Source organism: Narcine bancroftii, chromosome 8, assembly GCF_036971445.1.
Source record: "Narcine bancroftii isolate sNarBan1 chromosome 8, sNarBan1.hap1, whole genome shotgun sequence".
Lineage (NCBI taxonomy): Eukaryota > Metazoa > Chordata > Chondrichthyes > Torpediniformes > Narcinidae > Narcine > Narcine bancroftii.
The window spans coordinates 148872963-148887547 of NC_091476.1; the positions used below are offsets into that span (position 1 = coordinate 148872963).

Here is a 14585-nt window from a genome sequence, read left to right on the forward strand (position 1 = left end):
AACCAATTTTGACCCTTACTATCCTTTTGTTCTTAATATACCTTAGGATTTTCCTTCACCTTGACTACCAAAGCAACATCATGTCTTAAATTTCATACAAACCTTTCTCCCAGATTCAGCAAGAATCTTTGAACAACATTTTGATATTGATTCTGAAATATTTATGAACTTTCAAAAACTTAAAATTTAAACAGACAACACCAAAAAAAGCCTACAACGTATTTCAAACATTGTTAATATTGATTATTCTGGAGTTAACCAAACCACTATAAATATTTTTCAAAATTGGAAATATTTTTAAATGTCTTTTTCAAATTAATTAACCCCATTGAACACCCACATCTAAATCAATGGAAAATCAACACTTCTTCAGAGGTATTCTTTCCCTAAATAGAGGGCAATTGTCACAAACTGTCATTTCCTTGATAAAAACACATCAAGTTAAAAACTGCAATAGTAATTTTCAATGCAGTTTATATTCCCATTACAGCAAGCTTGCTTTCCTAGAAACACAGCTCTATTGCAGTTTTCCAGAACACTATCCTTTTCCCCCTATTGAATCCCTTGTTACAAGTTTGGAAGCTATAGGAAGTTCTTCTTTCAAAAGCAATGCCCTTGCAGATGCACAGTCCATTGGCAATGGAATTGTGATTATATTGTAGGCAGAAGAGAAAGTGATGTTTTAATTATCAATGCAAATCCAATTCTAGTTAAAATAGTCAATAGAAGAGATCACCTTGTTCGCTTCCATAGCAAATCCCTTAACTAATCTCCCGCTGTGAATCTGGAGCCTTTGATTAATGCTCTTGGTAAACTCATTCAGTTTGCATTTTGTTTCACATACATTTAGCAATAGCAATTTTTTTTATTCTTACATTTTTCATAAGTGGTTTCTGAATGCCTCAAGGACAAATTTCCATTGCCTGAACTGCCATAACAGCAGAATTCTATATCTTTTTGAACACACATTCATGGAAATACAAACATTAATTTCAGAGTGGTAATTTTTCCACCATTATTTCTGCTAAGCCAGGAGGAGGGGACACATGGCAAAGGTACTACACATGTGTAGCTGATGCACTGAAATTCATTTTGCTTGAATTATTTTTTACCCAAGGAAGAAAATATTTGGGAAACATTAATATTGAAAATCTAAAATCAAAATGAAAAAATAAATCATTGAGAAAGATATCAAAATTTAAGTCAGTTGTAAAGTCACAAGTTATTAACTTTAACAATTTGCAGTGCATTTATAACATTTAAAATTTTTATTCAAATATCTTGAAAATGTAGATATCTTCCATGTCTACCATGTTAGAAATCTGCTTTGTTTTACATCCACAAAACCATAACACTGGATTAAGAACAAGTCAAAACAAGACATGACAAATTTATTAAGGATATAGTTAGACTAGTACACATAAAGTAGTGTGCAATTAATGAGACATTATCCATCTTCCTAAACATCTTGCCACAATTTGGACACAAACCGCTTTGTATTCTAATGATATGTTTTGCAATTAGACAACACCTAGTGCAGTCAAATAGAAATTTGAGAATGGAAAAATAGAATATCTGATTCAATCAAAACTTAGTGTGCAAAGTGTAGATAGAAGAGCACATTTTTAGTTTAATTATTTCACAATCACATGCCAACTTTTCGTTTGTTATTCTAGCAGAGACAGTTGACGAACATTTGTCTGTTGAAGCAAAGAGAATTATTATGGAGCTAAAGGAATCATTTTTTAAAAAGGGGATGGATTTGGGTGCAAGCCAGAAGGATTAGGCAAATACCACACTACCTCCATATTTAAAACCCAGGAGACCAACTCCTGCACTTTATGTCTAATATGTGTTTTTTTTTATACAGCTGCTGTGTTCCAGAAAATTATTCCCAAATTCCCAAAATGCAGTCTGTGTAAGAAGATTGGAATGGATTTGAGTGACTCATTCCCATTCTGAAATATTACCTGTGGCACCCCTAGACATTATTGAGGACTGCCTACAGTCTAAACTGAAATAAAAATGGTCCGCAACTATGGGCTGATGAATACGATGCAACAAGCGACGTCGACCCATGTCCAGCCTATGCAAGTACTACACCTTAGGTACTTAGTCTAAACACACGGCGAATCTGTGTGAACGGCCACTCCGGAAGGCAAGTGTGAAAAGTGACGACGGAAAAATAAAGTTTTATATATATGTGTGTGTGTGTGTGTGTGTGTGTATTTACATAAAATATATATTAGTCTCCTAAATGAAGTGAGAACAGGAGGCAAGGAACAGTTAAGGAAAATCTAAGGAGCAGGTTTGGAAGGCTCAAATTTTTCTTTACTTGCTCTGCCTGAAACCCAGTAAAACTAAAATACTGACATTTGTTTTTCTGCACCTTTGACTTCAGATACATTTTACACCAAATTGATTTGGCACCTTGGCCACAATTGCCTTCTTACTTCAGTTGAGTTTGCAATCAAGTTCAGTGATGTCATTTAAAGCCCAATTTGCATTAGGTAAATAAGGATACTGCTGTTTTCAGGCAACTATCCCTTTTTACCCAATTGAAAGAAAAGTTGTCAGGATTCTTATCCATCAGCACAATAAAAGCAGCTGAATTACAGGAGCTGGATTAACTCTATGCAGCTATTTGGTCTTTCATTTCTTTATCCCAGGGTTGAAATCAACCCAAATGTCAAAGCCTCTGAATTTTTTTTTTGAGGTTTCTAATAAATTAGTTTCTGCTGGTCAACAAGAATATAATTGGTCCTGACATTTCAGACATTGAATTCTACCACTTTTGACTATTTTCTGCTTCAACTTGTTAAAGAGAATAAAATATGTGCAATCATAAAAAGGCCAACTTTGCTGCATTTTGAAATGTTAATTCATGAAGGCAGCTGGTTTTAATTATGTTATTTATTTACAAAAATAGCAGCTTCATTAATCCAATTAACTGTAATTATGAATGGCCAATGAAGTGATTCAAGGAACTGAAGCCACAGAATGCCCTACTTCAACTCTGATAACATTCACTCTTTACTTTGTCTTGTGGTTCAAAAATGGACCCAAAAGTCAAAAGGTTTGGAAATTCTTTGAGGGCTCCGCTGGTTACTTTCACCAGCTGAACAGTCAGCAAAGCTATGTAAGTCGTCACAGAAATTCAGAGCAAAATATTTAGTTTAATTTTAGACACAGCATGGTTATAGGCCCTTTTGGCCAACAAGCCCATGCCGCCCAATTACACCTAATAAACCTACAACCCTGGTACATTTTGATGGTGGGAGGAAACTAGAGCACCCAGACGAAACCCATGCAAGCATGGGGATAACATGCAAACTCCTTACAGATAGCGCTGGATTCGAACCCCGGCCCCGATCGGTGGCGCTGTAACAGTGTTGCACTAATCACTATGTCTCCCTTATTCAGTAAATTGAGCTTGTTCATTAATACCTCATTACAGAATAAGTTAATAAAATTATTATAAAATACATCTTAAAAGGGATAAGATTTTGAGGTTTAGTTATCAGGTCACATTTCACAAACATCTCATTTGCCATGCAAGGGATATGTAAGGGTGGACTTTATGTCTACGGTTGGCTTTGCAGAGACAATAGAAGTGCTTGTGAGTGTTTCACAAGTAGATGTTAATGGACCAGCATTTTTGAACAGTGTCCAGGCTCAAGAACTGAGAACTTTTTTTTGCTTTTAAAGTGGTTCCAGAGTTTTAAAATGTCTGGTTGAAGAGGGGCCATGTGGTTTTACAAACAGAGAAAAAACATCCATTGTTTGTCAGAGTATTTTGCAACAGTTTGTGGTGAAGGCTGCAAGTTGGCAGGCCTGCTGCAAGACCCCATTTCAAGATGGGTTTTGAGTTCTGAGTTCAGCCTATTCTAAGTCTTCGTAGTGAGACTGGTTGTGGTTGGTTGTGGCTGGTTATTGTGTTTCTCCTGGAACAGGGAAAAGAAGAACTCGTTGTGGTCACCTGAAAGAAGGGAAAACCCAAGTGGGGGCAAGTTTCTTCAGTAAGACACTTCGGTTGCTGATTGAAGGAGATCAGTTTGTGTGTCCAACGAACATCTCTCTGAAATCAACAAAGACCTTCCTGAGCGGTAACAACTTAAGTTAAAACATCAGAGCCTGGTGAATGTAATATCTGTTCAATTCTGAGCAGATTGTAATATCTGTTCAATTCTGGAAGATTGGCTGATACCAGTGAACTTGGAGAAGTGAAAAGTGAATGAATGGACAGTGAAAAAGAACTTTCCTGAACACATACAGATATGCTTAGAATTAGAAGTGGGGTTAAGTTAAGTGAAGTTAATAGTAACAAGTATTGATCTTATTATTATGTATTGGGAAAATAAAACCAGTTTTGTTTAAGTAGCCATTGTCTTGGTGAATTTCTGTTGCTGCTGGTTTTCAAGTCCTTTGGGCTTGAAACGACCTATATTCAATTTTATTCCCACACTGAATCCTGATAGGCTTTAACCTGAGATGTATACTGTCAGATGTTCAGCTCGCTAATACATTGTGTTTAATGTGTTCTTTATTCTGGATATCCTTTCCAACTTGTTTCTCCTAATGGTGCAAGGAACATATTTGAATATTTGATAGCGTCATTGTAAATAATGGTTTAAAGAAGCTTGAGCATGCCTGAATCTTTGAGATACTCATGATAGTTAAGAATCTTTGTTGAGATTTAATTGCTCCCCATCTTCTCAATGCTGTGATTTATAACCTTTAACACATCACAGCACAAGATTTTCTAGCTTTCAACAAAATAGTTTGGTTTGGTTCACAACGTCAGCGTCTTCAGTGAGCCACATAGTGGTGAAAATACAAAAAATCTTACTTGTATCAGTTAAAATATCCTAACATAATTCACACAACGTTGTGGAGAAGTTGAAAAGGCCTCTGCACATTTCAGTATCCTGCAGGGCAGCCACCTTTACGCAAGTCATCTGAGACTGCATGCCACACATTTCCTTCTTTTACAATAGCCTGTACGACTGAAGGCATATCAGCAAAACCAGTGATGTGCATTTTCTTCTGTAGATCATCCTCCATTTCCTTGCGAAAAAGATGGAACTGGAGGGAAAAAAAATTAAAAAGCAGGAAGTGGAAAGTGACTTAACTAAAATATTCCTTTCATTAATTTGATCATGAACTTATCAAAACCAACATTTTTTTTTCAGTATTCAGAAACCAGGGACCTTGTACCTTGTATAAATAAAACTAGTTATAAAACATCTGTAATTTTCACAAGATTATAGGAGCAGAAATAGGCCCATCGAGCCTGCTCCACCATTCTAATCACAAGCTGATCCATCCACCCACTCAGCCCCACTCCCCGGCTTTCTCCCCATAACCCTTGATGCCCTGACTAATAAAGTATCTGTCAGTCGCTGCCTTAAATATACCAACATTCCTTGCTTCCACAGCTGCCTGTGGCAACAATTTCCATAGACTCACGACCCTCTGAATAAAGAAACTTTTCTTCATCTGTTTTAAATTGATGCCCTTTTGTTTTTAAATTATGCCCTCTTTATTTCTGGAGTCCCCTCTGTCCATGCCTTTCAATATTCAAAATGCTTCTATGAGGTCCCTGCTCATCCTTTGGTACTCCAACAAGTACAGTCCAAGAGCCAACAGTAATTCCTCGTATACTAATCCTTTCAATCCTGGTATCATTCTAGGTAAATCTTCTCTGAACCCTCTCGAACATCAGCATGTCTTTGCTCAAACACAGCATCCAAAATTGTACACAGTACTCCGCAATGTTGTGGAGAAGTTGAAAAGGCCTCTGCACATTTCAGTATCCTGCAGGGCAGCCACCTTTATGCAAGGCATCTGAAACAGCATACCACACATTTTCTTCTTTAACAATAGCCTGTACTACTGAAGGCATATCAGCAAAACCAGTGATGTGCATTTTCCTCTGTAGATTATTCTCCATTTCCTTGCGAAAATTTCCCGAGGAGAGGTGCAAGTTTCTGCTTTGACTTCACTTTGGAATTTACAAAGTGTAGTTTCTCCAGTGCTTTATAATCTCAGCATTACATCCCTGCTTTTGTATGCTATCCTTCTAAAAAAGAATGCCAACATTACATTTGCCTTCTTCATCACCGACTTAGGAAACAGAAGACTGTACCTTCTGTTGAATCATCTTCCATAATGATGGCACAGTTAGACGTCAGTCATGGATATGAACAAACTACATCCCTACACTGCCACATGACTATCAGGTGTTAATTTATTGAGACAAAACATTTGAATCAAAATTATAATCACTGAGTAACACATCTAGTGCAGATTAATTGCTCAAAGTGTTTTACTTTAAAGTACTTTACCAACCTCTTCTGCATTTCCTTCTAGTTGCTCAGCCTCAAATTGAACAAAGTTTGGCAGTAGTTGGTGATGGATTCTTGGCCTATTCACAGCCTCACAAGCATCGTCACCAAACCAAAGTGCATTGATTATAACCTAATGAAACAAGAAAAAAGTTCAATTGTTGAGAACAAGTCCTGCTTGCATTTGCCAATTTTATTAAAATGATCTTTTTGAAAGGCCAATAAAGACATCATAAATCATAAATAGTCCTGGCACCTGGATAACAATATCTTCTCACTGCTACTTCAGTCACCAGGTACAGTTAGTCTGAGGTCCAGGACCTCTAGGTTAAAGAACAATTTTGTACAACAGCCATCAAACTCCTGACCTTTCCTGAACTACCCTAACTAGAAAGGCTTCCTACCTGGTCATTGTCAGGATCCGAATATGAGCCAAAATTTCCAGAAGAGAGGTTTGGCTTCACTTTGGAAGTTACAAAGTGTGGCATGAGGAGACACTGGTGAAATCAATGTCAATGAGCAATTGAGGAGACAACTGCCAATGTTTAGAGTTGTACTGGATAGAATTTTTAAAAAATTGGACAGGGGACCATCTCGTGCCGTGAGCAAATGGCTGTAGGCATCATCGCACTCCTCCAGCAACCTGACCTCGGCCGCCAAATGCTACTTCTGTGGGCAGGGCAAGCACCAAGGAAATACTCCCCTGCCAAGGAGGCAGTATGCATTAGATACAGGAAAAGGGGACATTACGCAAAAGTCTGCCAGTCTAACCCTGTGATTGGCTACTGTTGGCTGGACACACCTCCCGAAACTGATCCTACCCATTAACCCTTGCATGCTCCTCACCTTTCCTGCCATGATCAGTCAATAAGGTTGGTTACTGTTCTACTCTATCATCAATAAAAGCCTATCAGTTTCACAACCTCAGTCTTTTGTTGTAATTATGGTGCATCAATAACAAAGACCATTTGCTCCAGTTTCCCAGTTGGAGAATTTTTGAATGAAAATAATGGTTTTTATCCTCACAAATATCCAATAACTGACATGATCAGAAACAACACATTTCAGAATCTTACTGACTAAATCAATGTCCTTTGTTAGTAGTGAAACCCATGACAATTTTTCCTTCATTAACATATTAAATCTTGTCATCAGGTTAGCATCACATCAGATAACTTCACAGCATACAAGGTGATTGTACCTCTGCCGTCTCCGCAAATTCTAATCAATTACTTCCATATTTCTAATCTTTCCTCCGCTCACAATTAGGTTTCCTTTTCAAATATTCCCAATTCCCTTTCAACGATACCAATAATTGGTCCCTTTACCAACAATTGGTATGGGGACACCAATACCCCTGAGCATCAAGCCCTGTAAAAGATAGTGGCCGCAGCCCAGGACATCACGGGCAAACCCCACCGTCGAGAACATCTACGGTTTTTTTCTTTCCACTCACATACCACCTTAAGCAATCACAGATCACCGATGGCATAGAGATTTCTTAAAGTGAGTGGAAAGAAAAAAAGGTTGAGAACCACTGATCTGCAGGGAATGCTGCTGTCGGAGAGCAGCAGCAATTATAAAGGATCCACACCACCCAGCAAATGTTCTGTTCTTGCTGCTACCTTCAGGAAAGTGGTATAGGTGCTTCAAGACTCATGTCACCAGGTTTAGAAACAGCTGCCTCACCTCACCATCAGACTCCTCAACGACAAACTCAATCAAGGACTCATTTAGGACCTTACTTTTCCACTTTTATTTCTCTTCTCTGCATTGCACGGTTACATTTATACTCAATGTACAAATGTAAACAAATAGAGTTTATTTTGCACTACTAATAAGAGGTAATTCTGCCTTGCCCGCAGGAAAAAGAATCTCAAGGTTGTATGTGATGACTTGTATGTAGTCTGACAATAGATCTGAATCCAAACAGTTGCATTGGCATCCTTCACTTTTTTCCACGTGGTGCATTCCAGGTCATAACATCTTTCTGCATTTAAGAAAATATTTTCATCTCCCTCCAATTTATTTGCAAGCCCCTTTTCTTAGACAAAATAAATCAAAGGCTTTTCTTTGTGGGGGGTGGGGGGGAAACTGCCCACAAATCCAACTTTTCATTACTAGGATGTTCCCCGGACTTCAGAAATTGAGTGACAGGTCAGGACTTTATTCCCTGGAGCATAGAAGAATGAGGGGAGATTTGATAGAGGTATTTAAAGTCATAAGTTCTAGTCAGAGTAAAGATAAGTAGGCTTTTTCCACTGAGGGTAACGAGATACAAACCAGTGGACATGAGTTAAGAGTGAAAGGGGAAATGTTTTGAGGGCTCTTTCTTCACACAGAGAGATGGGAATGTGGAGTGAGTTGCCAACTGAAGTGGTGAATGTGGACTCAGTTTTAAATTACAAGAATTTGGGCAGGTCAGTGGAGGGCTACGGACTGGGTGCAGATAAGTGGGACTAGGTAGAATAACGGTTTGGCAGGGCCAAAGGGCCTGTGCTGTAATGTTCTATGGTTCTATAGATCATTCACCTTTAAGAGAATTAGTTTAGGTGCCTTGACAAAAATAACAAATTTTAAAACATGACCCATCAGGCATATACATTAAAAAAAAATGAATCACCATTTTACAAGAACATGGTTCCTTTTCAATGCTAATATTATATAACATTGGAGCAGAGACTAATACTCTATAAGAAAACAATATAAATGAGACAACCTAGCAAAAATTGCAAAAGATAAGCAAATATTGCAGCAAGCATCAGAAGAATAAAATGGAATATATTTATCAAAAAAAAATCTTGGCTTCTAAAATATGCCTAACCTGTCAAAGATCAAATATGGATAGAGAAAAATTGCTTTTGGCATCACAGTTTTTCATATAGTCACAAATAAATAGGTAGAGTCTATAATGATAGACAATCGACTGCTGTTTTCAGCTGATTTTACATTGGCCAAAATAAAAGGGAGTGGAAGAATTCTTTTAACCTAATTCATTTGATTGAAAGCCATCATCAGAGGAGATAAAGATAAGAGGAGATAAAGAGGCAGCAAGTACCCTTGTGAATAAGTGGAAGGTACAAACAGCCTTTTCTGCTGTTCTGTACTGGGACTGCCTTCTCATTTCAATTTGGCTGCATCATTACAGCTTTGTGGTGGAGGACAAAGAGCACCAGTTGACCAATGACAGCCGTGAAAAGCAGGCACAACCAATGAGTGGTGAGTGACTGGGTGACAGTGGCCAGGTTACGAGTGAGGACAAGACAACCAGAGGGATCCGTACAGGCAGAGGAGTGAAAGGCCTTGCGAGGGAGACAGTGCCTTATGGTATTGGGCTCACTTTGTCTGTTGTTTATGTGAATTATGAAATTGGTTCCCATTATATAAAGTATAGTTATGTGTTTATTTGACAGCAACTTATCACTTCTTCCCATGAGCTGCCTCACACCTCCAACAAATTACTTCATTCCTGCCCTTAAATGTTGTCTCTGTGGAGTTGGCACCTTCTGGATGCTCTGGTTTCTTCCATATCCCAAAGATGTATAAATTGTTAGTTTAATTCACCATATAAACAGACCCAAGAGGAGAGTTGATCATTCCTGCCCTTAAATGTTGTCTCTGTGGAGTTGGCACCTTCTGGATGCTCTGGTTTCTTCCATATCCCAAAGATGTATAAATTGTTAGTTTAATTCACCATATAAACAGACCCAAGAGGAGAGTTGATGAGAATGTGGGAGAATAGGTTACAGCAATAGTCAGTGGGGAAATGCAAGAATTACGATTATTCATTGAGCAAGCAGAGACTTAATGGGCCAAAACAGCCTCCCACGTCAAAAGAAAATGTAATTCTTCAGCGTTTTACTTAATTGTTGAACAGGTTGGTGTTGAATATTTCAGTTCACTACACTAGGAAATGAGAGGGAATTTGTGCTAAATTATTGAGCTTTTACCTGTGGTTTATTCACCAGTCCTTACACAATCCCATCACCACATACGTCACTTACCAGAGCAGTTGCTGTGATGATCCTTGAGCTGCCTGAAGCTCCAACTACCATCTTCACTTTTTTATCTTTGTCGAGTATAACTGTAGGAGACATTGCGGAGAAAGGTCTTCTGCCTAACAGAAAATTGGAGATAGCAATATACTTTCATCAGTTGCGAATTAATTGCTATTTATTCTCATTGTTCAGGGTTATAAATAAGCACTGGACAAAGTTGCATTGATATTTATTGCCATCATCTCTGAAGATCTATCCTGGGACCTTCATGTCAATCCAATCATGAAGGCAGCTCACCAGCGGCTATACTTTGTTACCAGTCACCCAAGACTTTTGCAAATTTCTACAGGTTTATTGTAGAGAGCATTCTGACTGGTTGCATCCTTGTCTAGTACGGAGGTGCCAATGTACAGGACAGGAAGAGGCTACATAGAGTAGTGAACTCAGCCAATGCCATTCATGGGCATTAGTGTACTCCATTAAGGAGATCTACAAGTGGTGGTGTTTCAAGAAGACAGCCTCTATCCTCAAGGACCCTCACCACCAAGGCCATGCCCTCTTCGCACTGCTCCCGGTACAGGAGCCTGAAGACAAACACCCAATGGAACAAAAACAGCATCTTCCCCTCTACCATGAGATTTCTGAATGGACAATGAACCACAGGCACCACCTCACATTTTCTTTCTTTCTTTTGCACTTTTATTTTTAAAAAAATGTACAGTAATTTATCGTAAGTTTGCACCTATAATACTGTTGCAAAACATTGAATTTTATGATATGCCCATGACAATAAATTTTGATTTTGGGGAACTGGATCTCCATTAGGTCATTTTCTGGTTGTTCACCTCCAGATGTTGGGCACCAAAATATTTTGCACCATTCCCCAAATACCACCTTAATTCTAGTCACACATCCAATTCATTCCAAGAGTAGAAAGAGAAAAAAAACCGTGACAAGTCCACAAAATTGACTGACCCATTACACAGAGGCAGATAGTGATGAGTGGAACCAGATAGGGAGGGGATGATGGGCAGATGAGGGTTGGGGTGGTGGGGGAGAAGTGGTGGACAGAGGCTAGCATGTGAAGCAGTTAATGCACTGATAGAATTCTTATTAATTTGTGGAAAGGTTTGGGGATGGAAAGAACAATGAACATAGTTTTATTTCTAAATGTGCAGTTATGATCAATTTAGATTGGTAGGCAGACTGTAATTTTGGTCTTGTGAATGATGTGAAATTTACCCCATGGTGTAAATGGAACAGGTACAACAGCAGCAGAAACTCCAGCAAGCTAGAATCTCAGATACTTTAAAGTTCCCACACAGCGTGTTATTTCATTAGCAAGGAAATTAAATTCCAACACATCTGTATCCAATTACATAATTAGAATGAGAGGCTGCAATTGGTTTAAAATGATCTCAGAATAAAAATTCGATAACTGCGATCCCTCACTCAAAAATGTAACCGTGATTTTTTTTAAAAATATTAAAACCAAATTTTACCAGGTTGAATATAGTTTTGAGAACATGGTGGTAGACTATTTTTATCTTCATTATGGAAGGAGAAGTCTGTCATTTGATTATTGAATATTATTCCAGTCAAATTAGAACGAACAAACGATCCAAACCTACAAGGACAAAACAGAAAGAGAGGGAAATGGGCACTGAGAAGACAAAATGTAACTCTCAGTTTTTAATATTTGGAACAAAGGCTGAACATTTAGCTCAACCATGACCTGGTATTAACATTTTCTCTATTTTCATGATAAACACTCAATTGCTATATAAAATTATATAACAAACAAAAATCAACTCCCTCTTGAATTTAACTATGTGGCCAGTTGAGGAATCTCACAATACAAACCTTTCCCTTGCACCTCTTGCAGCAAGAGGTCTCTTGAATTGGTGATCAAAGCTTTTATTGATGGTGTCCTAAATGGATTTGGAAGCTGAAAAGTGTAATCTTTGCTACATGATTTTTGGCACGGGACTAATCCTTGCTTAGCGCAAACTGGAGACAGGCACAATACACAATTCAACAGATTATCAGAGGTGAATACCCAGAGTGGGGAACAAACAGAAGGGTGACCACAGAGCCATCTGGAATTCTCGACTCTACCCACATTGGACAGGATCCGTTAAAGTAACAACAGAGCATGTCTTTAAGCATAAAGAGAGGGACTCGTTCATAGTTAAGCCACACCATTCACAAATTCCCACTACGATGTCATCAACCGATACTCTTCATGCTTTTCAGTAACTTGTGTGTAACTATGTATAATGTAATTTATCAAAGCAGGCAAAGCACACATCATGCCCATCATCGTTAGCAGATAAAATTTTAAAATATCAGGTCCTGTGACAGAATTTCTGGCTTTTTCTTCAGAGGTAGTTGTATCTTCAATCATCCTATTCCAGTGCATCTACAACACTTCAATACAAATGCGAACTATTTACCGGCCATTGATGGTACTGGTAACGGACACTGCGCTACCATCTTCTGTTACTACCGATAGATGGGATGTTCCGCTCTGACCAGGTAAAAGGCACTTCATCCCATAATAATCAGTACCTTCATTGGTCTTGTTGTCATTGATCCGTTCTCTAATTTCATTTGCTTTTGAAATCATCTCCATGGCCTTTTTTGACAAAAAAAAAGTTAAAATAAGGAACAAGGTGGCAAATATTCATCATACATTCCTGATGAAATGTTAAGCATCTGTAACCTTCCATGGATGCTGCTTGACTCTCAGTTTCTCCATCATTTTGAGTGTGGCTCCTCCTTTCCAGCAGCTGCACTTTTATCTTCTTAACCTCACGAATATCCTCATAAAATTATTTTGGGAACATGCAAGCTATTTCCAACGCTACCAAACTATCAGACGCACATTTCAAAGGGAAGCTATCTTTTCATGTCATACTGCTTTTATTCATGACAGCGATTGATAATGATTTGAAATCTGCAAACTCAGCTCACTTGACACCAGTTAAACCTGTGTGTGTTCCTCCACTTGCAGCACATAGAAAGAAGCCCATTGTAAAGGGCAGAGCAAGCACACCATCACACATGCTACCCACTCTCCCATCCCATCAGTCACTTCCGCCCCAAGCATAACTAGAGTGGAAGCAAAGTCCTGATCTCAAGGGACTGGCTAAGTAGATGAAGGATCAATTACCACCTGTAGTTTCCATTGTAAATGTCGGCCAAGGAATGTAATAATGGAGAACATTGATATTGTAAGCAGCAAATGGATACAGGTGAACTTTTTCTTACCTTTCTGTGGTCATTGGAAGTTGGATATTCCAACTTACTTCTCTCTGCAAATGCAAATTTGAAGGCTTCAATAATTCTATGATATGTTAACTCTTTCTTTTCTTGAGTGGATATACTCTCTCTGGAAAATTTATAGCCTAAAAATAGATTATAAAATTAAAGATTAGATAGAAAGATAGACCAACTAATAACAAATCCAGACTCAAAGCAGTGGATGGAACTATGCAAACAAACTTTTCAGAGGACCTTTACACTCAAAATGGGTGGCAAAGTTAGTGAAAGGATCCATTGCTGTTCTGCATGTCTAAAATATATATTTTTTTTAAATCCAGAATCTGTCCCACCAGTTTGATTCCAAATACATTTCACAAACCTTCAACTTCTCTCTCCTTGATGCAAAGGGATACTTTTGCATCTAGTTGCCATGTTAGCTCCCACTATCATCTCATTAGTTATGAAGTCAAAATCAACTTGACCTGGCAACATGGGTAAAGTTTACTATTGGCTACATCATCTATGGCCCTCTATTTTGTATACCTCCATCAGTCTCCACTGCAAGGAACAAACCCAGCTTATCCAATCTCTCCTCATAATGGAGAGAGTCATTCCCATCCTGGCAAACCTCCTCTCCTATTCTAGTGCAATCTTGCCATTTCTACACAATGGAAACCTGTATTGCAGTGACCAAAACTGCTTACAATGTTCCCAATGAGGCCTTACCAAAGTTATGAAGCAGAAACTTATAAAAATAGTTAATCTTTGAAAAATTGAATGAAATTAGTCAGGATACTCCATGAAAAAGTCATGATGGCAATCCTGGATCAATCCTTGCCCTCCTAAGGGTATAATGATCCTATCCCTTTGAGTATTTACAGTAACTGATTTAGACATAAACTACAATATGAACAAATAAAAACCAAATGTGCTGTTCCTGTACTGATTTTCTCAAAAAACTGCAACTTCAGTG

The 14585-nt window shown here is 38.3% G+C and overlaps 1 protein-coding gene across 5 annotated transcripts in view; it reads right to left on the bottom strand.

Annotated features, from left to right (window-relative positions):
- Positions 1 to 1370: 1370 nt before the first annotated feature.
- The window catches only part of LOC138741359 (glutathione hydrolase 1 proenzyme-like), a 37610-nt gene continuing 24395 nt past the window's right edge, over positions 1371 to 14585 (bottom strand). For all 5 annotated transcript variants that reach the window (XM_069895296.1, XM_069895294.1, XM_069895299.1 and 2 more), the window contains 6 exons: positions 13619 to 13755; positions 12802 to 12983; positions 11848 to 11972; positions 10352 to 10464; positions 6352 to 6480; positions 1371 to 5085 (listed from right to left, as the gene is read on the bottom strand). In XM_069895296.1, the coding sequence (XP_069751397.1) occupies positions 4921 to 5085; positions 6352 to 6480; positions 10352 to 10464; positions 11848 to 11972; positions 12802 to 12983; positions 13619 to 13755 (851 nt within the window). In that variant the 3' untranslated portion in view covers positions 1371 to 4920. The remainder of the gene's footprint in view (positions 5086 to 6351; positions 6481 to 10351; positions 10465 to 11847; positions 11973 to 12801; positions 12984 to 13618; positions 13756 to 14585) is intronic.